Genomic DNA, 25,923 nt, shown 5'->3' on the forward strand with positions numbered 1-25,923 from the left:
ATGACGGAAGAGTAGGAAAGCACCAGGATTCTGTCTCCCCATCTAGACCACAATGACACAGGCATAATCTATCTTATACAACTGTTTTTGGAACTCTAGAGTCCATTGAAGGCATGCAACTTCTAGGGGGTAGGTTTGTAAGGGAAATTTTGGGTCAATTTCAGCTCTTAGCAGGGTAGTAGCTATCCATCCTCCATCTCCAACTACAGGGCAGGCAGCTGAACATACCTTCCAGAAGCAGCTTGTGAGAGCTAGGGTGGGCAAAAATGATCTGGTCCTCCAAGTATTGGGGATCTGTGCCCTAATTCCTCATTGCTGCTTCTGATCACAGTGGCCATTTTGGTTGCACCAACCCCCATTGCTACAGGCCCCTCCCCTTCTGCCCAGTATCCTTCCCCTCCCTTTCATTTTTTTCTTTTGTCCCCTTTGGGAGCCAGACATTAAAAAGAATAGGACATTCAAAAGCAACTGCACATACAGAAGAAATTAGAAACTGACCCTCCATATCCAGGGAAAAGCAGTGACTGAGAAAAGACCTGAGAAGAACTTAAACTGACACCTCTGGCTGATCCTAACTACAAAGACAGTCTACAACAATCAAAATAACGAAATATTTTTTTAAATTCTGAAGAAGGGGAGATTCTGATTATTAGACTGAAATGTCCAGTTTTCAACAACAACAAAAATCACAAATAACAGGAAAACACGACCCATACAAAGGAAAAACATAAACAGGAACTATTCCTGAAAAAGACCTGATGGTAGACCTACTAAACAAAGACATTAGAGTAACTGTCTTAAAGATGCTCAAAGAAGGGTCGCCTGGGTGGCTCAGTCAGTTAAGCGTCTGCCCGGGCTCCCTGCTCAGCAGGAAGCCTGCTTCTCCCTCTCCCACTCCCCCTGCTTGTGTTCCCTCTCTTGATGTGTCTCTCTCTGTCAAATAAATAAATAAATGAAATCTTTAAAAAAAAAAAAAAAAGATGCTCAAAGAAGTAAAGGAAGATAAGAAAACAATGTATAAACAAAGTAGAGGGGCGTCTGAGTGGCTCAGTCAGTTAAACATCTTACTTCGGCTCAGGTCATGATCCCAGAGTCCTGGGATCAAACCCCATGTTGGGAGCCTGAGTGGGAGCCTGCTTCTCCCTCTCCCTCTGCCACTCTCCCTGCTTGTGCCTTCTCTCTCTCTCTCTCTCTCTGTGTCAAGTGGATAAAATAAAATCTTTTCAAAAAATGTAAATTCCTCATAATCTGAAATAAAAGATGTAATATAGATATAAAAAATAATAATAATAAACAAAGGAGAAATATCCATAGATTAAAAAAAGCCTATAAGGCAACCAAAAAGAAATTCTGGAGATGAAAAGTACAGTAACTGAAATGAAAAATTCACTAGAGAGATTTAAAGACAGATAGGAGCAGGCAGAAGAAATAATCAGCAAACTTGAAGATAGGACAATGAAAATTACCAAGTTTAAGGAACAAAAAGAAAAATGACAGAAACAAAATTAACAGAGTTAGGTACCCGAGGGACACAAACAAGCAGACCAACATACACACCGTGGGAGTCCCAGAAGAAGAGAGAGAGAAAGGGACAGGGAGAATATTTTTAAAAAATAATAAACTGAAAACTTCCCCAAACTTGATGAAAGACATGAATATAAATATCCACAAACCTCACATAAGACGAATTCAAAGAAATTCACACAGACACTTTGGATAGCCACAGACAAAAAATCTTGAAAGTAGCAAGAAAGCAATGATTCACATAAAATGGATCCTCAAGAAGTATATGCACAGGTTTCTCATTAGAAATGCTGGAAGCCAAAAACCAGTAAGCTAATATATTCAAAGTACTAAAAGAAGAAATAATCAGGGGTGCCCGGGTAGCTCAGTCAGTTAAGCATCTGCCTTCAACTCAGGTCTTGATCCCAGAGTCCTGGGATCGAGCCCCGTGTTGGGCTCCCTGCTCAGCAGGGAGCCTGCTTCACCCTCTCCCTCTGCCCCTTCCCCCTGCTTGTTTTCTCTCTCTCTCATAAATAAGTAAAATCTTAAAAAAAAAAAGGAATAGTCAAACAAGATTCCAATATCTGGCAAAACTGTCCCTCAAAAGTTAGGGAGAAGGGTGCCTGGGTGGCTCAGTTGGTTAAGCGACTGCCTTCGGCTCAGGTCATGATCCTGGAGTCCCGGGATCGAGTCCCGCATCGGGCTCCCTGCTTGGCAGGGGGTCTGCTTCTCCCTCTGCCCTCTTCCCTCTCGTGCTCTCTGTCTCTCATTCTCTCTCTCTCAAATAAATAAATGGAATCTTTAAAAAAAAAAAAAAAGTTAGGGAGAAGTTAAGACATTCTCAGATAAAGAATGCTCAAGGGTGTCCAGCAGTGTGAAATGAAAAGACAGTAAACAGTAATTCAAAGCCATATGAAGAAAAGAGGATCTCAATGAAGGTAAATACATGGCAACTGTAAAAGCTAGTACTGGGGCACCTGGGTGGCTCAACTGGTTAAGCATCTGCCTTCAGCTCAGGTCATGATCTCAGGCTCCTTGCTCAGTGGGGAGTCTTCCTCTCCCTCTGCCACTTCCTCTGCCCCCTCCCCGATTCATAAGCTCTCTCTCTCTAATAAATAAATAAATAAAAACTTTCCCCAAAAATCAAAAAATAAAAGCTAGTATTATTCTAACTTTGTTTTGTAATTCCAAATGTTGTTTTCTACAGGATTTAAGAGACTAATGCAATCTAAAGAACGTCTACCTCGTGTTTTGGGGCATACAATGTATAAAGATTTAAGTCTGTGATATCAATAACCAAAGGGGTAGGGTTGGAGTTATAAAAAAGCAGTCACTCTATGTTATTGACATTAAGCTGGTATAAATTCAAATTAGTGTTGTAACTTTCAGATGTTAAATGCAATCCCCAGGGTAACCACAAAGAATATAGCTCTAGAATATACAGAGTATAAAATGAGAAAGGAATTTAAACATCTCACTACAAAAAATATCTAACAAAAAAGTAATGCATGAAATGAGGAACAAAAAAGCTATAAAACATATAGAAAACAATCAGCAAAATGATAGAAGTCCCTCCTTATCAGTAATTAAAGTTCTTAAAACTCTCCAATCAAAACATAGATCAGCTGAATTAATAAAAAGACATAATCCAGGGATGCCTGGGTGGCTCAATTGGTTAAACGTCTGCCTTTGGCTCAGGTCATGATCCCAGGGTCCTGGGATGGAGTCCCATACTAGGCTCCTTGCTCAGTGGGGAGCCTGCTTCTCCCTCTGCCTACTCTCCCCCTGCTTGGGCTCTCTAGCACGCTCTCTCTCTCTCTCTGATAAATAAATGAAACCTTTAAAAACAAAACAAAAAAAGGCATAATCCAACTATATGCTGTCTTCAAGAGAATCACTTTAGATCCAAAGATAGATAAGATGAAAGTAAAAGAACAGGAGAAGATATTCCATGCAAATACTAACCAAAAGAGAGCAGGGCTGGCTACACTAACATTGTTCAAGATAGCCTGAACCTCAAAGGTTGCCAAATGACATTATATATGAATAAAACAGTCTGATACAGCAAGATATAGCAAATATAAACATTTACATACCTAATGACAAACCATCAAAATATATTAAATATATTAAGCTAAAACTGACAGAATTAAGGACAGAAATAGTTCTACAATAATTAGATACTTCAATACCCCACTCTCAATATTGGATAGAACAACCATACAGGAGACAGATAAGAAAATGAAGAATTTAACAACACAATAAACCAACTAGACCTAATAGACATATACAAAACACTCTACCGAATGACATCAGCATATACATTCTTTTCAAGTGCATGTGGGATATTTTCGGGACAGACCATATGTTAGGCCACAATTAAGTCTCAACAGACTGGACTGCCTGGGTGGCACAGTCGGTTAAGTGTCTGACTCTTGGTTTCAGCTCAGGTCGTGATCTCAGGGTCATAGGGTCATAGGATCGAGCCCCGAGTAGGGCTCTTGTGCTCAGCGTGAAGTCTGGTTGAGAGTCTCTCTCCCTCTCTCTGCCCCTCCCACTCATGCTCACTCCCCCTTGCTTTCTCTGAAATAAATAAATATTTAAAAAGAAAAAAAGGTCTCGGGGCGCCTGGGTGGCTCAGTTGGTTAAGAAACTGCCTTCGGGGGCGCCTGAGTGGCTCAGTTGGTTAAGCGACTGCCTTCGGCTCAGGTCATGATCCTGGAGTCCCGGGATCGAGTCCCGCATCGGGCTCTCTGCTCAGCAGGGGGTCTGCTTCTCCCTCTGCCCTCTTCCTTCTCGTGCTCTCTGTCTCTCATTCTCTCTCTCTCAAATAAATAAAATCTTTAAAAAAAAAAGAGGGGCGCCTGGGTGGCTCAGTTGGTTAAGCGACTGCCTTCGGCTCAGGTCATGATCCTGGAGTCCCTGGATCAAGTCCCGCATCGGGCTCCCTCCTCGGCGGGGAGTCTGCTTCTCCCTCTGACCCTCCCCCCTCTCATGTGCTCTCTCTCTCATTCTCTCTCTGTCAAAAAAAAAAAAAAATCTTAAAAAAAAAAAAAGAAACTGCCTTCAGCTCGGGTCATGATCCCAGGGTCCTGGGATCGAGCCCCGCATCGGGCTCCTTGCTCAGTGGGGAGCCTGCTTCTCCCTCTGCCTGCTACTCTGCCTATCTGTGCTTGCTCTCTGTCATATAAATAAATTTTAAAAATCTTTAAAAAAAAAAGTCTCAACAGACTTAAAAACACAGATATCATACAAAATATCCTCTCCAACCACAACAGGATGAAGTTAAAAATCAGTAATAGAAGTAAAATGGGAAAATTCACAAATTTGTGTAAATTAATACCCTCTTAAGCAAGCAAAGGACCAAAAAAGAAATCACAAGGCAAATTAGAAAATACTTGAGACAAATGAAAGCAAAAATACAACATAACAAAACTTATGGGATGCAGCAAAAACAATGCTAAGGAAAAAATTTACAGCTATAACACTTACCTACCATAAATAAAAAAGAGGGAAAATAAAGAAGATCTCCTATCAACAATGTAACATTACAACTTATGGAACTAGAAAAATAACAAACTAAACCCAAAGCAGACAGCGGAAAGGAAATAAAAAAGATTGTATCAGAAATTATAAAAATAGAGAACAGAAAAAGAACAAAGAAAAATTAATGGAACCAAAAGCTGGTATTTTTAAATATCAACAAAACTGATAAAACTTTAGCTCTGTAGAGACTAAGAAAAAAGAGAAGAAAATGCTTGAATTACTAAAATAAAAAACAAAAGCGAAGACATTACTGGTTCTACAGAAATGAATAGAACTATAATAGAGTACTATGAATAATTTTACACCACCAAATTGGATAACCTAGATGAAATGGACAATTTCCTAGAAACACAAAACCTACCAAAACTAAATTATGAAGAAATAGGGGCACCTGGGTGGCTCAGTCAGTTAAGCATCTGACTTCAGCGCAAGTCATGATCTCAGGGTTCTGGGATCAAACCCCTCATGGGGCTCTGAGTTCAGGAGGGAGTCTGCCTGTCCCTGTCCATCCCCCTCGGCCTCTCCCCCTCCCCCTGCTCATTCTCTCTCTCTCTCAAATAAATAAATCCTTAAATAAATAAAAAGATAATGAAGAAATAGAAAGCCTGAATAGACCTGTAACTAGTAAGAAAACTGAATCAGTAAACAAAACTCTCTGAAAAAGAAAAGTCCTGGACTTGACAGCTTCATTGGCACTACAAAATAAAGAAAAATACCAATCTTTCTCAAACTTACACCCCATGATCAAGTAGAATTTATTCCTAGAATGCAAGGATGTTTCAACATATGAAAATGAATCAACACAATACACATTAACAGAATGAAGGGGAAAAAAATACACGATTGTCTCACACCTGATGCAGAAAAAGCATGTGACAAAATATAACACCCTCTCATGATAAAAACACTAACATGGTACAACACAGATGCAACTTGAGGAGATTATACTAAACGAAATAGAGACAGAAAGTAGAATGGTAGTTGCCAAAGATTGGGGGTAGGTGGGAATATGGATTATCACTTAATGGGTATAGTGTTTCAATTTTACAAGAAAAGTGCAGATGGTTGCACAACATTACAAACGTATTTATTATCACTAAACTGTGCACTTATAAAATGGTAAGTTTATGTATTTTCTACAACTATTTTATTTATCTCTTTCCCCCTTAGGGTTACTTCTCTGTTACTGGTTAAGAGGCAAAATAAAGGATTTTTCAGATGTACCTTCTTCAGATGGAAGAATTCATCACCACCAAACAAATATTGAAGGTATATTTGTCAAGAAAAAAATGACACCACATGGAAATCAGGGTCTACCCAAAAGAATGAAGAGTACTAGAAATGTAAATATCTGAATGTAGCAATTATAAATATATTGCCTCTCAACTCCAAATCCACTTCTCTCTACCCTGCTTTGTGATAATGAAGCTGGTACCTATAAACATTTCTTCTCTGCCAGCTGACAAAATGTTAACCTTTGTCAGCAGATGGCACTGGACGAATACTCCAGACAGAAGTGAGTTCTCTTCCCATTAGTGTGCTCTAATCTGCTGGTTTCAGTGGAGGACAGAGGTGTGCAAAAGATCCAACGGCCCTCTCCCCAGGCACCAATTTCCCATCAAGTCTCAGTGACACATACACAACCCCATGGGTAGTTTCCCAGAAAATTCTGTCAGCACCCCTGAGGGCAGCTCACCAAGTTTCAGCAGCACTCCTACAGGCCAGACACTTCCCAGAGAATTATGCCACGGTCCCAGCTGGCTTCTCAGCCAGGTTCAGAAAAAAGCTGCCTAGTGACTTTTCTCAGCACCCCAAAAGGGGGTTTCCTGCTTGACAGCAAAAATCTGTGGCACCTCAAACTTCTCCATCATCCAGTGTGACCCAACCCTCTTCAACAAGATCTGAATTTCAGCCTTGAAGTCAGAAAATGGGGCATCTTCCAAATCTGTTCTATTCCTGCTACTGTGCCTCAGCCCTAGAAGTAGTAGCTGCTTCCTCTACCTACTACTGTGTATGCTTTAAAGTTCTCTTTCCCCTTAGGGTTACTTCTCTGTTACTGGTTAATAATTCTTTATATTAAACTTACCCTGTTCAGGGCGCCTGGGTGGCTCAGTTGGTTGGGCGACTGCCTTCGGCTCAGGTCATGATCCTGGAGTCCCAGGATGAGTCCCACATCGGGCTCCCTGCTCAGCAGGGAGTCTGCTTCTCCCTCTGACCCTCCCTCCTCTCATGCTCTCTATCTCATTCTCTCTCTCAAATAAATAAATAAAATCTTAAAAAAAAAAAAAAACCGCTATTAAAACTTACCCTGTTCAAATTACTGTGTGGTTTCTGACATCTGACTGATATAGAATTGATACTGGTAGTGGTCACAGTAAACAGACCTACAAAGATGGGATCTGGATATTGGCTTGGTTGTGCCCTCTGGCTTACACAGGAAATAGGATACTAGTAATCCCTGGCATGCAGTGGCATCGCAATTATCAAGCTATGGTTGATGTGGTTGACTGTGATAAAGTGCCAACTGAAGCAAGTGCCTTGGGACCCCAAGTGGCTGCTGTACTTGACTGTTAATGCAGCAGTGATAACTATAAGGTCTGTTACATGAGATGGATTCTCTGTGTGGTCTTGAACAAGTACACAGGAAAACAAGTTCAAATCCATGAACTATCAGATTAAATCACAGTCTGAAAAAAAACTACTTTTATGCAGTATTTAAAAAATCTCTTAATTCTTATAACTACAGGTTGATATTGCTAAAAATCAAAGGCAAAATTTTATTGTGCAAATAGCTGAATGATAACATTAGATGAATTCATAGTTTCACCAAGTTTCTCATGTGAAAGTAAGAGCAATGACTAGGAAAATATATGGGACCCTGAAACTTGAAATGGGAACATGTGGTTGAATCAGAATGAAAAAAATAATTTCAAACCTCCAGTGGCAGTAACCTACCCTTCTGTATCTAAAGACAGAAACTTTCCTTTGCTTGAAAGTCCTGTGACATTGTATGTTCAGCAAATGACTTGAAGGAGGATGCTCATTCTCCTCAAGACCAACTACAATCAACCCTATTGACGCTAGACCCCTAACTAGGTTCAAATTTCAGCATGTTATAGAGGAACAGGTACACAGAGAACCCAAGAGAAAACAGCTTATACACTAAAAAATGCCAAAATTGTGTTAATATGTAAAGGAAAAAACCTAGGGGATGTGTGTTGAAAACAGATGCTAATACAGGTATTAGACCAAGGAGGTTAGAATTCATTAATATGAGTGAGCTTCTACAGATTCTGAATTTGATGTGGTAACTTGTGCAGCTGAAGTTGCTGAACCTCTAACAGCACACTTGTTGATGGAAACATACTCAACAATATAGCTGTAATCATTAAGGAAATGCAAATCAAAATTATTCTAACAATGACAGTGAATATTTAATGAGGTTAAGATACTAAAGTTTCACTGGCATTATGTGGAAGAGGAAATCCAAAGGCTCAGGGAGACAGGAATATTAAGTGGATTTATCCTCTGCAAACTATACACCTACTACCCAACTGCATTCCCTGAGAAGGCCCAGAAGACACTATAATTAGTGAGGGAAGCACCACATATTGGAAAGCTGTGTGGCTGCTCTCTTTTTTAAGTCAGTTATGACTGCAGGGAATTTCACCACTGAGGTGGGCTCCCTGATTTCACTGAGGATGATGGGATCCCAAAGCAGCAGAGGCCAAGGGGCAGCACTTCACTCCAGAGATAAGGGCAGCAGGGACGTACCGGCAATCAGAATGCTTTGGCCCGCAGGGATCTTTGGCAGTGGCTAATTGATCACGATGTTCCTAGGAATGAAATAGATGGGCAGTTTAAACTATATAACAGAAAATGTCTAAATCTGGTGGCCCAAAACCGCTTTGAGTCATCACAGTGAAAGTCACAGACATTTGCCCAGTTTCCAGACCTGGTCAAGTCACAGACCCACGGCCTCTTGTGATGGAGGAGAGACTGAGTCCACCTGAAGGAGGGCTCTGCACCATTACCACAAGTACACACCATAAATCTTTCTCCAAGCCTTCCCAAAAGGGACTACAGCCATAAGGTACAACAGTGGCTTTCAAGCAGGGGCAATTCTGCCCCCCAAAATCTAGAAAATCTGGTGATATCCGGAGGTATTTTTGGTTATCACAACTGGGGAGCTGCACTGACATCTAGTGGGTAGAGGCCAGGGATGCTGTGAAACATCCAACAATGTACACTACAGTCACTACAACAGCTTAAAAGACCCTCTCTATTTAGTTATCTTCCTGATCGCCTCTCCTACCACTCACTACCTTGCTCACCCACCTTCAGCTACCACCTCTTTGGTATTTTATATCATAAATATACACAGCATTCACCTGCCTTACAACCATTAGCCTTGTTGTTACCTCTACCTGGGATTTGCCTACTCTTAGATACCCACATGATGGCTTTCTCATTTCCTTCAGATTTCTGCTTAAATGACCCTATTTAAAATGGCAATGCCCCTTCCACCATAGCACAATGTATCGTCTTTCTCTGCTTTATGTTTCTCTATAGTAGTGTTCCATTTTAAATGCTCTACATTCATTATTTAACAGATCTCTCTCCCATCAACAGAATATAAACTCTGTAAGAACAGAAATGCTCTCCATTTTATTCATTACTGTATCCTCAGTTCCTACAATGGTTCCTTGTACATAACAGACACTCAAACATTTGTTGAATGGAAGCATGAATTGTGACTGGATGGAAATTAGGGATGTGGAGCCCTGAGGAATTCTAAAATGACTCCTAAAGTGGTTATCTGCCCAGTACCCCATTCTTCTGAAACGTCACTTCTGATCATCAGATAGTTCAAACACATTTGCTCTTTAAAAATGTGACAATATTTTCAATGTAGGCAAATCTATTATTCTTTTGAATTATCTTTTTTTGGTTTATGCTCAAAAAGGCATTCCCCGTATCAAGATGTTTGTTATATTTACCTATATTTCCTTTGGGGAATGGTTTTGTTTTGTTTTGTTTTGTTTTGTTTTTGAAGATTTTACTTATTTGGACAGAGAGAGAGAGAACACAAGCAGGGGGAGCAGCAGGCAGAGGAGAGGGAGAAGCAGGCTCTGGGACATGGGATCATGTCCCGAGCCGAAGGCAGTCAATTAATCAACTGAGCCACCCAGGTGCCCCATGCTTTGGGGAATAGCTTCATTTTCTTATATCCATATATTCAATCCCTATAAATTTCTTTTGGTATCTGGAGGAAAAGATTTAACTTTATTTTTTGCCCAAATGACCAGGAAACTGTCCAAACACAATTTAAAGAATAACTTTATTCTATATATTCTTATATACAGACATGAATCTCTTTATTTGTAATAATTTAAGTATTCCTATAGCAGTATTATATTCAAGATCCTGTAGAACAAGGTACCCACCATTCCCCTACTCCTCCACTCTCCCATTCTTCTTCTTTTTTTTTTTTTTAAGATTTTATTTATTTGACAGAGAGAGAGACAGCGAGAGCAGGAACACAAGCAGGGGGAGCAGGAGAGGGAGAAGCAGGCCTACCGCCGAGCAGGGAGCCCGATGCGGGGCTCGATCCCAGGACCCTGGGATCACGACCTGAGCCAAAGGCAGACGCTTAACGAATGAGCCACCCAGGAGCCCCTCCCATTAGTCTTCTAATTCAAAACTGTTTTGGCTAGCTTTCACATAGTTATAAATCCTAATGAACTTCATCAGTTTTCTCAAAGTCTACCCTCCTCACCATCAAAAAGAAAAAGAAAAAGAAAATCCTGTTGGATTACTGACTGATACAATATTAATGTTATGGGACGTGTATTTTTATTATATTGGATTTTCCGATCCAGGAATATGGCGTATCACTTATTTTTTTTTAGGAGCCATCAAAGCATAATGGTTACAGATTCTTTGGAGTTTGGAGTCACACAGCCTGAGTGGGTTCCAATCCCATTATCCCTTATTCTAGCACCTATATACCTTTGACAAGGTACTTTACCTCTCTGTTACCCTCAGGCATAACATTGTATTATAAAGTCATTTTCTGGAGTCAAGACATGTACTTAAAACAATGCTCATAAAGATTAGTTGTTGTTGTAACTATTATTATTATTATTAATTACCATGTCCTTAGGTAAACTCTTGTCAAGTCTCATATTTATTAGTTTTATCCCAAGGAATTTAGTTTTGTATTACTTTGTGAATCAGTCTTTTATTTTCCAACTACTTATAGTCAAAGTTATTAAATTTTATAGGATTTTTAAAAATATTTTAATATTGTAACTAGACATTTTACTATCCCGTTATAATCCTAGTACATTTTTCTTCTTCTCCGCCAGATTGCTTTCATTTTTGAATTTTTACTTCTGAGCCCTAAAATATTTTCTACTGATACTCTTGAGATTGCCAGGAAAATAAATGTATCATCAGAAAAAATAATCATAATTTTGTTCTCCAATTTTCCAAGATTTACAACTCTCGTTTCTTTTCCTCATCTAACTATATTGTGCCCTAGAACTTCCGGAACAGTAATAAATAATTATGATAATAGCAGGCATCCTTCCTAAATTTCAAGGGTGACTGCTGGATTCTAACACGTTTTATTATGTGAAAGACCCTCTATTCTTAGTTTTATAAAAAGAGACTTTATTAACAGAAAATGAATATTAAATATATCAAGGTCTTTATTAGCATCTTGATGTAAGATCTTTTCTATTTTGGCAAATATTATTAAAAACATGAAAATGGATATTCCTCAATGGTATAAAGAAAAATTACAAACTTGGGCTGTTCTTTGACATTAATGGCCATTTCTTAAATGGTATTGGCCTTTCCAGGTTTTCTACCTCTTGAATCAATTTTAGTAACTTATTTCAGAAAATCTTCCATTGCATCTAAAGGACTGAGTTAATTATACCTCAAAAAGTCCAACATATTACCCCCAACTATTTATGGTTATTATAGCTTTTCTTCTCCTTAACACTATTTGTTTTCCTTTCTTTTCCTCAATTAGACTTGTCAGTAACTTGTTTACTCTATTGGTCACTTCACAAGGAATCAGCTCCTAGTTTTATCAGTCCATACATTTTCTACTTAATTCATTTTTTCCCACACTTTATTTTCAACTTTATTAATTCCCTTGTGCTTTCCTCATTGTTCTAACACATACAGTTAAATAGCAATTCTTTTCTTTTTAACGTTAAAGCACTTAATACAAAATATATTCTTTATAGCCTGCTCACATTCCAAGTTGTGATATGGTTTGCTCTGTTACATTCTCTTACTATGATTATTGAGGTATAACTGACATACTCACTGTTATATTCTCAACAGTTTGTAATTAAAGTCAGCTTCAACTTGTTTAACCCAAAAATTATTTACAAGTTCTAAAATTTCCAAATGGTTGGGTTGTTTTAATTGACTTTACTCATTTCAGCTTTATTGCATTGTGGTCAAGAATGCAGTCTCTAAATTTTAAGGTTTTAAAATCTACATTTTTTCTGGAAGTATGAATTATGTGTCAATTATGATTAAATTCCATAAATGTTCCATGAAAGTGTGAAAGATGATAATGTTTTTCTAGAAGTGTACCAAGTTCAACTGAACTTCAGTTCCTCTAAACTGTTAAAACTTTTGTTTTGTATCTGCCCATACAAGATTTTTTGATACATGATTCTTGGCAGTTACATCCTCAGTGTGAATTATAGCTTCTAGAAACAAAGTCAGAGATTTCTGACAGTTAATTACTTTTGCCATGAATAGCTTATTTTTAACTTTTATTAGTTTCATTTTAGATTTCTAAGTAACATAAAGTAGAGATGATACTCAACATGAGAGTCTTTGTCATTTAACCTTTTTAAATGGTCTTCAAATGAATCTAATTATGAATGTGAAAAACACTTAGAGGACACAGATTCCTACACCGGGTAGAAATTTCAAAGAACCCTTCTAAATCTAAAATTTAAGATGATACGACTTTAAAAAGTGATCAAGTGTTAGGGTCTCTAAATACCATTTCCCACTAAAAGGAACCAGACCTTCTGGGAAAAATGGCTGATTTCAGGTCTGGAGTAGGAATTATACTGATGAGCCTGATTCATCCTGCACCAGAAAACAAGGAAGTTATCAAAGACTACTGGAGTCATGACAAAATGACTCAAGAGCTAACGTAAAGAGGCTTTTACCCACCAAACATGGCATAATAGACTGACATACAATAAATATAAAAATCTATTTGTAATGATTTATCATGATACCACCTTTATTCCCCTTACTCCAAAAAACAATCCTCATTGGTCATTTGTGGAAGCCTCCAAGTCTTCAACTCATTCTTAAAAATGACAAAAGAGGGGGCACCTGGGTGGCTCAGTCGGGGTTTATTGGCTCAGGATCCCGGGATCGAGCCCAACATCAGGATCCCTGCTCAGCAGGGAGTCTGCTTCTCCCACTGCCCCTCCCCACTGCTCATGATCTCTCACTCTCTCTCAAATAAATAAAATCTTTAAAAAAAATGACAAAAGAGGGCGCCTGGGTGGCTCAGTTGGTTAAGCGACTGCCTTCGGCTCAGGTCATGATCCTGGAGTCCCGGGATCGAGTCCCGCATCGGGCTCCCTGCTCGGCAGGGAGTCTGCTTCTCCCTCTCCCACTCCCCGTTTGTGTTCCCTCTCTCGCTGTGTCTTTCTCTGTCAAATAAATAAATAAAATCTTTAAAAAAAAAAAATGACAAAAGAATCAAGCATTTACCTTTTTTTCCATCTGTCTTGTCTTTATGTTGTATTAACATATTTCAAGGCAACTGTTCGTTGATAAGGGAAAGCTCTCTACAAAATAATCATAACAGACACTGGAAAAATAAAAGATTTAAGAAACCATCATTTTATAATACCTAATAAAATAGTGAATCAAGAAATAATTATCGGGGTGCATGGCTGGCTCACTCAGTGGAGCCTGCGACTCTTGATCTCAGGGTTGTGGGTTCAAACCCCACACGGGATATAGAGGTTACTTAGGGAATATAATCTTAAAAAAAAAAAAAAGAAATAACTACCAATGAATGCTAAAACCACTCAGGTAAAAAACTGAAGGGGAGGGGCACCTGTATAACTCAGTAGGTTAAGCGTCCGACTCTTGGTTTCGGCTCAGGTCCTAATCTCAGGGATGTGAGATTAGGCCCTACATCAGGCTCCATGCTCACCATGGAGTCTGCTTAAGATTCTCTCTCCTGCGGGGCAGGGGGCCTTAGGTGGCTCAGTCAGTTAAGCGTCTGCCTTCAACTCAGGTCATGATCCCAGGGTGCTGGGATCGAGCCCCACATTGGGCTCCCTGCTCAGCAGAAAGTCTGCTTCTCCCTCTCCCTCTGCTGTTCCCCCTGCTTATGCTCTATCTATCCATCTAAGATAAATAAATAAAATCTTAAAAAAAAAAAAAAAAAAGATTCTCCTGGGAAGTCTGGGTGGCTCAGTTGGTTAGGTGTCTGCTTTCAGCTCAGGTCATGATCCCAGAGTCCTGGGATCAAGTCCCCCACTGGGCTCCCTGCTCAGTGGGGAGACTGCTTCTCCCTCTGCCTGCTGCTCCCCCTGCTTGTATGCGTGCTCTTGTGCTCGCTTTCTCTGAAAAATAAGTAAGTAAAATCTTAAAAAAAAAATTCTCTCCCTCTGCCTCTGCCCCTCCCCCGCTCACTCACACTCTTGCACACTCTATCTCCTTCTCTCAAATAAATAATCTTTAAAAAAAAAACTGAACAGGAACTTTTAAATATACAGATTAAGCTGACATCACCTGAACAAGGACGAACATGATTCACTAGTGGTATCACAGGAAGAACACAGCACCACCTATGAAGAATTCTTTCAAAAAAAAATTGAACCTGAATCTAATCACACTTCTACAAGTTACAAGAAACATGAAGAATAGAGGAACATGTTCAATGACACTAGAATATAAGCAGCAAAGCCCAGGATGTGGGAAATGCTGCAAAACAAATCATCCAGTGTCTTCTAAAAATAAATGGCAGTGTTTAAAATGGGGAGATTTACTGATTAAAAGAGGCTTAAAAGACATAACCCACAAACCTTGTTTTAGCTACTAACTTTGTGAAACAAAGTTGTACAAATATTAGGTGACATTAAGGAATCATGTTGATTTTGTTCAGTGTGGTAACAGTATGATTTTTTTTAAAAAGAGACAGCATTTGTTAGAGATTCATGCTTTGAGTATTAATAGGTGAAATGAAATATGTCTACAATTTGCTTTAAAATATTACAGGGAAAAACATGTGAGATAAAAAAATAAAAGGCAGAAAGTTGATGACTGTTAAAGAAGACAAATAACAAATACATGACGATTAGTTGAACTATTTGTTCTACATTTACAGTTTAAATTTCCGTAACAAAGGTTTTAAAAAGGTAGTAACCAACTAGAAACCTCTTAAATGCAGAGTTATACTCCTCACACAAAACAAGCAGCTTTTTTTCTATATAACTTATCACTTACAACAACCCTGAAAATAACTATTTTGGGGTCTTTCTGTATTCTTTTCTTCCAACAAATGACAATTAAACAAATAAAATAAATCTTCCTTTGTTACTAGATACGACACCCTTTTTTTTTCTTCATAATGATCAGATATTGTTTCATTAAAATTTATTTTCCATATACAAAAATTAGTGAGGAAAATATCTACTTCTCTTACATGTTAAGACATCAAACATGAAGAAAAACTGAAGGACAGTAAGCATGCATATTTTCTGTAACTATCTTTAAAGAAATATTTCAACTCTGACATAAATTCTATGAAAAACTATGTGAAGATCATATAAAAAAGAAACTTACTATGATATAATGGAATTCAAGAAAAGAAAACATCATAGTCAATTTCAGGGGAACAAAAGGGCTGAATGAAAGGAATAATTGGAGCAAACATTTGCTTCTTAAATAATTCAAGTGTCACACAGAATGGAAGGCAAGAAAAAAGTAATGTTCACATTCACTTCCCAACAATGACTTCCAAGGCTTCCATGACACTACCCAATCTCTCCCCTTTGCTTCTAGAAATCACCACCTAGTGTATGCTAATATTTCTTGTGCAGTAACCTACTGAAACCTACTAAGTTAGACAGACCTTTATTTCTATTTTATCTGTAAGGAAACAAAAACCATGTTAATGGTAAGAACCAAGGCCAAAACCTACAATGATAGTGGTTCCTACTCTGCAATCCTCCACCTAATCTATTTCAGAAGGTCTGGGACAGATAGGGACTAGACATTTGTGTACTGTAAAGGAGCAGGGATAGAATTCCCTCAGGGGATTCTGAGGTATATTGCTAATTAAAAACGAATACACCATGATATGTTTTCTCCTTGGGTCCCCTGCTGTTATCTATCTGCTGATTCCCATAAATCAAATTTGTGTCTGTATATGTGTATGTTCACCAGCCTCAATCTCAATTTCTGCTCTCTGAAAAACAATGTTAAGATTCTCTCCTTCTCCCTCTGCCCCTCTTGCCACCCCTCCCCCCACCTCTTGCAGACTCTCTCTAAAAAATATATATATATACACACACACGTTATTTTTTTCTCTAGGTTTATTGTTAACTATATAATACATAACACATATACCATACAAAATATGTGTTAATCAACTGTTTATGTTATCACTAAGGCTTCCAGTCAACAGTAGGGTATTAGTAATTAAGTTTTAGGGGAGTCAAAAGTTATAGGCAGGGGTGCCTGGCTGGCTCAGTCAGAAAAGCATGAGACTCTTGATCTTGGGGTTGTGAGTTCAAGCCCCACACTGGGTGAAGAGATTATTTAAAAATAAATAAGGGTCACCTGGGTGGCTCAGTCGGTTAAGCATCTGCCTTCGGCTCAGGTCATGATCCCAGGGTCCTGGGATTGAGCCCTGCACTGGGCTCTCTGCTCAGTGGGAGCCTGCTACTCCCTCTCCCTCTGCTATTCCCCCTGCTTATGCTTTCTCTTGCTCTCTCTCTTACTTTCTGTCAAATAAATAAATAAAATCTTTTAAAAATAAATTAATAAAATATTTTTAAAAAGCTATAGGCAGATTTTTGACTGTGGGGGGACCGGTGCCCCTAACCCCAATATTGTTCAAGGACCAACTATACATACATATGATAAAGTCGAATGTATAAATTAGGCACAGTAAGGGGCGCCTGGGTCGCTCAGTCATTAAGCATCTGCCTTCGGCTTGGGTCATGGTCCCAGGGTCCTGGGACTGAGCCCCACATCAGGCTCTCCTTGGCGGGAAGCCTGCTCCTCCCTCTCCCACTCCCCCTACTTGTGTTCCCTCTCTCTGTCAAATAAATAAATAAATATCTTTTAAAAAAATTAGGCACAGTAAGAGACTTACACCATTAATAGAACAAGTATAGCACTATACTATAATACAAGTTAAGTGGTCTCTCTCTCAAAATATAGTACCGTATTCACCCTTCTTGTGTTGACATGAGATGATAAAATGCCTATGTGATGAGATGAAATGAGGTGAACAACCTAGGCACTGTAACACAGCGTTAAGCTACTACTGACCTTCTGACAATACATCAGAAGGAGGACCATCTGCTTCCGGATGGACTGCGGTTGACCTTGGGTAACTGAAACCACAGAAAGCAAAACCACAGATTTGGGGCGGGGGGTGGACTATTGTGTTGGTTTTCTAATTCCCTCCTACTATACTCAACTTTTAATAAAGTCTTGTTTAAAAGTTACAACCTGGGGGGCACCTGACTTGGTCAGTCAGTAGAGCATGTAACTCTTGATCTCAGGGTCGTAAATTCGAGCTCCACATTGGAAATAGAGATTGCTTAAAAAATCTTTAAAAGTCACAACCTGGTTTCAACTATGCTGGGTAGAATTAAACAAGGATTCTATCTCTACATTTGGGCTGCAGGGCCAAGCAGGACCCCTACCAAGACTAGCATGACAGTAGCAGAGACAATCAGAAAAAACCTCTCCCATGAAGGAAAAGTACATTTCTAAGAGGAGAGTCAGAGCTGTGATGCAACCTGCTTCTTGCCACAGGAAGAGAATCTGAACAGTACCTATCCTGGGGAACTGAATTATTATGAAGGGGGCCAAATTGTTACCATATTGATGAACAGATTTTCATTTCTGAAGATAAATCAGTCTGGTATACAGAATGAACGGGAGAGGACAATGCGGGGCCAGAAGAATTTTAAAGACAAGGAAACTAAGACAAAGCAAACAAAATGAGTACCATAACTAGGCTGGTATTAGTAGAAATAAAATCTTAAAAATCATATCTGAGGGCACCTGGGTGGCTCAGTTGGTTAAACGACTGCCTTCGGCTCAGGTCATGATCCTGGAGTCCCGGGATCGAGCCCCACATCAGGCTCCCTGCTCAGCAGGGAGTCTGCTTCTCCCTCTGACCCTCCTCCCTCTCATGCTCTCTGTCTCTCATTCTCTCTCTCGCAAATAAGTAAAATCTTAAAAAAAAAAAAAAAAAAAAAAAATCATATCTGAAGTAATCTCAGTAAGATTCACCAAATAAAACTGAATTGATAAGGGAAAGAGAAGAAGCAAGATGACTCAGGTTTCTAACTTGGGTGACTAAAAGACAATAACGAAAAGAATACAGAAAGAAAAACAGGGAGAGAAGGAATGGGGCACTATTTGTGAGAGCAAGTACTTGCAAAAAGAATGGAGTCCATTTTAGGCACACTGAATTAGCATTATCTGTTAGACAGCACAATACAAGTCAAATTATACATCTGGAAATACAGATTTTGAGTTTTAGACACATACAAAAAAAGAAGCAAAGCAGAAAGGAAATCACAGTGTATTTGATAGTTTTAAAACTACTGTAGGAGATTACCCAAGAAAAACACAGGCCAAGGAAACAACACTTACTGGGCATGCAAAAAGAGTCAAAGATGACCGAAAAGAAGCAATTCAAGAAAAGAACCATGAGAATGCCATCTTATAAACAAGAGAGACGTTTCAAGGAGGGAACGGCAAGAGGGTCAGATGTCTAAGAGAAACCTAATAAAAGCTCTGAAAAGCATCCATTAGACTTGGTAATTATTAGGTCATTTCAGTGATCTTAAAGAGAATTTCAGTGGGGAAACAGAAGGAAAAGCCAGATGTGAGTTGAGTAAGTGTGAAAAACACAAGCAATAAGAGTCTCAAAAAAACACTCTAATTTGAAAAAGCTTATCTCAGTTCAGACTATAGTCTGTAACTACCACTTCCTGCTGAAAGGTTCCCTGGCTTCTTGGGAGTTAATTCCAAGTCTGAGATAGTAACATAAAGCATGAGCCTAGGCACATCTTTTTGACCAAAAAGGGAATAAACTTTCAGGAACTACTGGAGTTAAATCAAAAGAATATAGATAACTAATTATTTTATTCTTTTTGATGCTAATGTAAATGAAATAATTTTCTTGATTTCCTTTCAGGATTTCATTGCTAGTGTGTGGAAATACAACTGATTTTTGTGATTTTTTTTTTTTTAATCCTGAACTCTGCTGAATTTACTACCTCTCACAGGGTCTGGGGGGAAGGGGGAGGTTGGTGGATTTGTAAGGTTTTCTGTATATATAATCATGTCATCTGCAGTAAGAGAGAGTTTTACTTCTTTCTTTCCAATTTGGATGCCTCTTCTATCTTGCCTAACTGCTCTGGCTACAACTTCAAATACATTGATTAGAAGTACCAAAAGAGGGCATCCTTATTCCTGATCTTAGGGGAAAGCCTTGCAGTCCTTCACCATCAAGTATGATATTAACTACGATTTTTCATATATAGCTTTTATCATGTTGAGGAAGTTCCTTTCTACTCCTAATTTATTAATGAAAGTCTGACGGAGTTTTTCTTTTTTTAATTTTTTTTAAAGATTTTTATTTATTTATTGAGAGAGAGAGAGAATGGTAGAGAGAGAGTATGAGAGGGAGGAGAGTCAGAGGGAGAAGGAGACTCCCTGCTGAGCAGGGAGCCCGATGCGGGACTCGATCCCGGGACTCCAGGATCATGACCTGAGCTGAAGGCAGTCACTTAACCAACTGAGCCACCCAGGAGCCCCCTGACGGAGTTTTTCAAATGTTTTTATCTACATCAACTGAGAGATCATGTGGGGTTTTTTTTTTTTTCATTCCATTAATACGGTGTATCACACTGATATTTCGGAAAAATTTAACCAAGGAGCTACAAGACTTGCACACTGAGACCTGGACAAAATACTGCTGAAAGAAATTTTAAAGGACAGGGGCACCTGGCTGGCTTAGTCAGCAAAGCATGGCACTCTTGGTATCAGCGTCATGAGTTCTAGGCCCAAGTTGGAGGTAAAGTTTACTTAATAAAAAAAAATTTTTTTTAAAGGACATAGATAAAAGAAAAAATACCCTGCATTCAATGAGTGGAAGACTTAATACTATCAGGATGACAATACTACTCAAGAGATTTATAAATTCAATTCAATCCCTAACAAAATCCCAATGGCATTTTTTGTAGAAACAGGAAAAAAATCCTGACTTTCATATGGAATTTTAAGGGATGCCAAATAGCCAAAACAATCTTGAAAAGGAAAAAACAAAGTTGGAGGACTCATACTTTCCAATTTCAAACTTCTACAAAGCTACAGTAATCAAAACAGTGTAGTACAGGCACAAGGAGACATACAGACCAATGGAACAAAACTGAGAATCCAGAAATAAGCCCTTACATATATTGTTGTTATGGATGAAATATGTGTCCCCAAAATTTGTATGTTGAAGACTGAAACCCCAATGTTATGATATTTAAAGATGGGACCTTTGGGAGGTAACTAGGGTTAGATGAGGTCACGAGGGTAGGACTCTCATGATGGGATTAGTGCCCTTCTAAAAAGAGACACCAGGGAGCTCCCTCAATCTGTCCGAGAACACACAAGAGATTATACGGGCACAAAGCAAAAATGGCAGCTGCCAACAAGCCAAATGAAATCTACCTTGCCAGTACCTCAATCTTAGACTTCCCAGCCTCCAGAAATATAAGAAATAATTTCTATGGTTTAAGTCACCCAATCTATACTATACTATCTAATCTAACTACTAGTTATAGCACCCAAAGTGATTAATACAAAGGCCAACCGATTTTTGACAAGCATACCAAAATCATTCAATGGGAAAAGAACAGACTTCAACATATAGTGCTGTAAAAACTGGTATCCAGATACAAATGAACAAAACTGTACACATACATTATACCATAAACAAAAATTAACTTTAAATGGATTGAAGACCTAAATTAAAGAACTAAACTATAAAACTCTTAGATTTCTTCACATGGGAAAATCTACATGATCTTGTATTTGGCAATGGTTTCCTTTTTTTAAAGATTTTATGTATTTAACAGAGAGAGACATAGCGAGAGCAGGAACACAAACAGGGGGAGGCGGAAAGGGAGAAGCAGGCTTCCCGCGGAGCAGGGAGCCCAATGTGGGACTCGATCCCAGGACCCTTATCATGACCTGAACCGAAGGCAGACGCTTAACGACTGAGCCACCCAGGCGCCCGGCAATGGTTTCTTAAATTGAAAACAAGAGCACAAGCTACAAAAGGAAAATAGACAAATTAGACTTTGTAATATCCAGAATATATAAAGAACTCCTCTAATTCATTAACAAAAAGACAACCCAATTAAAAAAGGGCAAAGGATTTAAATAACATTTCTCCAAGGAAGATATACAAATGGCCAATAAGCACAAGAACAGATACTCAACATCATTAGTCATTAAAAAAATACAAATCAAAACCACAATGAAACACACCCACTAGGACAGCTATTATCAAAAGAAAGAAAGAAAAGAAAAGAAGAAAAGAAAAAGAGAACAAGTGTTGGAGAGGGTATGAAGAAAGCAGAACCCTTGTGCATTGCTAGTGCACCTCTGTGGAAAACAGTTTGGGGATTCCTCAAAAAGATAAACGTAAAAATCCCATTTATTCCAGCAAATCCATTTCTAGGTATATATCCAAAAGAAGTGAAAACAGACTCAAACAGATACTTGTACAGCACTGTTTATAGCAACATTTTTCATAATAGCCAAAAGATAGAAACAACCTGTCAACAAATGAAAGGATAAATATTATATACATACAATAAACTATTATTCAGCCATAAAAAAGAATGAAGTTCTGATATATTATGCTAAGTGAAATAAATGAGACACCAAAGGTCAAATATTGTATGATTCCATTTATATGAAATATCTAGAATAGGCAAATTTATTGAGATACAAAGTAAAGTTTAACAGAGGCTGGAGGGAAGAGCAATGGGAAGTTATTCCTTAATGTGGGCAGACTTTCCGTTTGGGGCTAAAAAGACAGTGGTAGGAGTGCCTGGGTTGCTCAGATGGTTGAGCGTCCAACTCTTGGTTTCAGCTCAGGTCTCGATCTCAGGGTAGTGAGATCGAGCCCTGAGTCAGGCTCGAGCTCAGCACAGAGTCAGCTTGAGATTCTCTCCCTCCGCCCCTCCCTCACCCTCTCTCTCTAAAATAAATAAAATCTTTAAAGAAAAAGACAGTGGTAATACTTGCACAACACTATTAAAATGTCCTTAATGCCACTGAATTATATACTTTTAGTAATTAAAATGGTAAATTCTGGGGCGCCTGGGTGGCTCAGTTGTTAAGCGTCTGCCTTCAGCTCAGGTCATGATCCCAGGGTCCTGGGATTGAGCCCCGCATCGGGCTCCCTGCTTGGTGGGAAGCCTGCTTCTTCTCCCCCTGCTTGTGTTCCCGCTCTCGCTATCTCTCTCTCTGTCAAATAAATAAATAAGATTTTATTTATTTGACAGAGACACCGTGAGAGCGGGAACACAAGCAGAGTGGGAGAGGGAGAAGCAGGCTTCCCCATGGAGCACAGAGCCTGATGCGGGGCTCGATCCCAGGACCCTGGGATCATGACCTGAGCTGAAGGCAGACGCTTAACAACTGAGCCACCGAGGCGCCCCAAACATCCAACTCTTGATCTCAGCTCAGGTCTTAATCTCAGGGTCATGAGTTCAAGCCCAAGGCATGGAGCCTACTGGAAAAAAAAAAGGAAAGAAAGCAGCATGATAGAAAAAATTTAGATTGCCTTCAAGAGATGGTTGGTACAAATATAGGTATTAAAGACAATTCTGGTAGTTTCACAAGGAAGTGAGGAAGAAAGAAGAGAAAGTTTATAACATCTTAAAGAATACATATACACATGAACAAAATGTTGAGAAAATCTGAATGTTAAAGGTGTTCCTGGTGAGATATCAGAAGGAAATGAGTATTTCAGAAGGAAATGAAGAATGCATTATTGTGAACTAGAAGGTGATCATTGTTATAAAGTAGCAAAGACTTGACTGAATTGTGTTCTATACTGGGTAGGAAAACAGAACTTGGAAGCAATGAACTTAGATATTTACTAAGACTTCTAAGCAAAGTATTGAGAGTACAACCTGGTTTCTTCTTGCTGCTAAGAGTAAAAAGTGAGAGGAAAGATAAATTGAGGAAAATATTAAGCAAAAAGGAAACAACTCTTGATGATTTGGGAAGTTCTCAGCCCATTCAAATGGCAGAGGATGCTAAAATTATGAAATTCACTATTAGAAAAATGTGCTCTAGGGAAAGGGCCAAGGGTATAGCTGGACAACTATATGCTGAAGATATTAGATGTATGAATCATGGGTCCAATCAGTCACCTCAATTTAAGTCAGGAATAAAGATTGGGTTATCCAGGATCTGTGAAGAACCAGAGAGGAGACTCCAGGTTTGTAAACATATTACACCAACAAAAACACTGCCAGCCTATACTTAAAGAACACAGACTAGATAAAAATGAAAAAAAAAAAATCGGGGCGCCTGGGTGGCTCAGTCGTTAAGCATCTGCCTTCAGCTCAGGTCATGATCCCAGGGTCGTGGGATTGAGCCCTGCATCAGGCTCCCTGCTCATTGGGAAGCCTGCTTCTCTCTCTCCCACTCCCCCTGCTTGTACTCCCTCTCTCCCTGTCTCTGTCAAATAAAATCTTAAAAAAAAAAAAAATTTAAAAAAAATCTGTCTGACTCCTGGAATTCTATCGGCAGGAAAGAGCTAATAAAGCTACTCATGCGTGAACATGTGCTACCCTTCAAGAAAAAGAAAGGTACAAAGAAGTAGAAGCCAGAGAAGTAGGCTCAAAGCAGGGGTCTACAGTGTTTCAATAAACCCAGAGTGCAGAGATTTAAGCCACAAGAGAATTATTCTCAGGTCTTGAAACCCAAGGAAATTGGTCCTGCTGGGTTTTGAACTTGACTGGGACCATTCCTTCTATTTCCTTCCTTTTGGAATGGGAATGTCTATCCTATGCCTGTCCCAGGATTGTATGTTGGAAGCAGAAAATTTGTTTTCTGGTTTCAGAGTGCCACAGATAAAGAAGAATTTTACCTCAGATGAGTCATAGCCAGAATCACACTCGTATCTTGTGTAGATGATTTAGATGCTAAGATTTGGGTGTTTTTGAGCTGATGATATTTAGATGAGATTTAAGGCTTAAGATTTCATGCTATAATGGATTGAGACTTCGGGGGATGTTGGGATAGAGATGAATGTATTTTGCATATGGGATGGATGTCAAGTTTGAGGGACAAAAGGGTGGACTGTAGTGGCTTGAATTGTAGCCCCTAAAAGACATGTGCACCCAGAAGCTCAGAATGTGAGAACAGATCTTCACAGATGTAATTAAGGTAAAGATCTTGAAACGAGATCATCCAGGACTAGGCTGGACCATAAATCCAATGAAGATATCCTTAAAAGAGACAGAAAAGAAGGGCACCTGGGTGGCTAGGTTGGTTGGGCGACTGCCTTCGGCTCAGTCATGATCCCAGAGTCCTGGGATCGAGTCCCACATTGGGCTCCCGGCTCATCGGGAAGCCTGCTTCTCCCTCTGACCCTCTCCCATGTCATGCTGTTTTTCTCTCTCTCTCTCTCAAATAAATAAAATCTTTGAGAAAAAAAAAAAAAGACAGAAAACACAGAAGGCCATGTGAAGAGGGAGGCAGACTGGAGTTATGCTGCCACAAATTAAGGAATATAAATCAACCCACCAGAAGCTTCCAAAATCCTTCCAAAAGCTGGAAGAAGGAAAAATTCTTCCTTAGAGCCTTCAGAGAGAACCTGGCCCTACTGACACCTCGATATCAGACACCCAGCATCCGGAGCTGAGAGAGAATAAATTTCTACCATATTAAGCCACCAAATTGGTAGTAATTTGTTATGGCAGCCTTAGGATACTAATACAGATAGCCATTAATAAAAAAATATGACAAATTTAAAGATCAAAAAAAATACTGACCACAATACATTTAAATATATCAAACATATTAAAATCTATGTGTTCATAACAATACCACCTCCCAAGCCTCACCTTTATGATTTGCTATGGCATCAATTCATTCTTCTGAAAGTTGATAAAGGAGAAAAAAATAAGCATTTACTCTCTGCTCTTCCTGTACAAATATAACAGGGTAACCAAATAATTGATGAAGGAATTCTTTAAGAAAGAAATTCTTTAAGGAAGAATTCCAGTGAATAAAAGAAGAAATGATTAAAAAAAAAAAAAATCACTCCTCTAATGAAATCATAGATCTAGGAAACAATCATCGAAGGCTGATAAATTCATTAGGTGAGATGTTAAGAAATTATTATGTTTAGATTCCACTTGCAGAACGTAAATTGATCAATTTTAGTATCACTAAAAGTGTGCCTCCTGGAATAATGCAACAAGAATTCACCATCTACTAGCATCATCTAATAGGGTGGCTATATATCCTAATTTGTCCAGGACAGTCCCAGTTTATGGCTATTACCCCACTGTAATTATT

General features: G+C 38.9%; 1 protein-coding gene across 10 annotated transcripts in view; it reads right to left on the reverse strand.

The window, feature by feature from the left end:
• ZMYM4 (zinc finger MYM-type containing 4) overlaps nt 1-25,923 on the reverse strand; it is a 142,956-nt gene that overhangs the window by 109,073 nt on the left and 7,960 nt on the right. For 2 of the 10 annotated variants that reach the window (XM_054512990.2, XM_045898112.3), the window contains exon 2: nt 8,824-8,885. The exons of 6 other annotated variants lie outside the window; for them this stretch is intronic. Coding sequence is in view for 1 of the 4 variants with exons in the window: in XM_064589482.1 (XP_064445552.1) it covers nt 13,825-13,836 (12 nt within the window). In the remaining 3 variants the exon portion in view is untranslated. Of the gene's footprint in view, nt 1-8,823; nt 8,886-13,824; nt 13,927-25,923 lie in introns of those variants that run through there. 2 more of the 10 variants (XM_045898113.3, XM_064589482.1) reach the window with 2 other exon arrangements.

Source organism: Mirounga angustirostris, unplaced genomic scaffold (assembly GCF_029215605.1).
Source record: "Mirounga angustirostris isolate CCGP_5_RB_7025 unplaced genomic scaffold, mMirAng1.0.hap1 SCAF_4, whole genome shotgun sequence".
Taxonomy (NCBI): Eukaryota; Metazoa; Chordata; class Mammalia; order Carnivora; family Phocidae; genus Mirounga; species Mirounga angustirostris.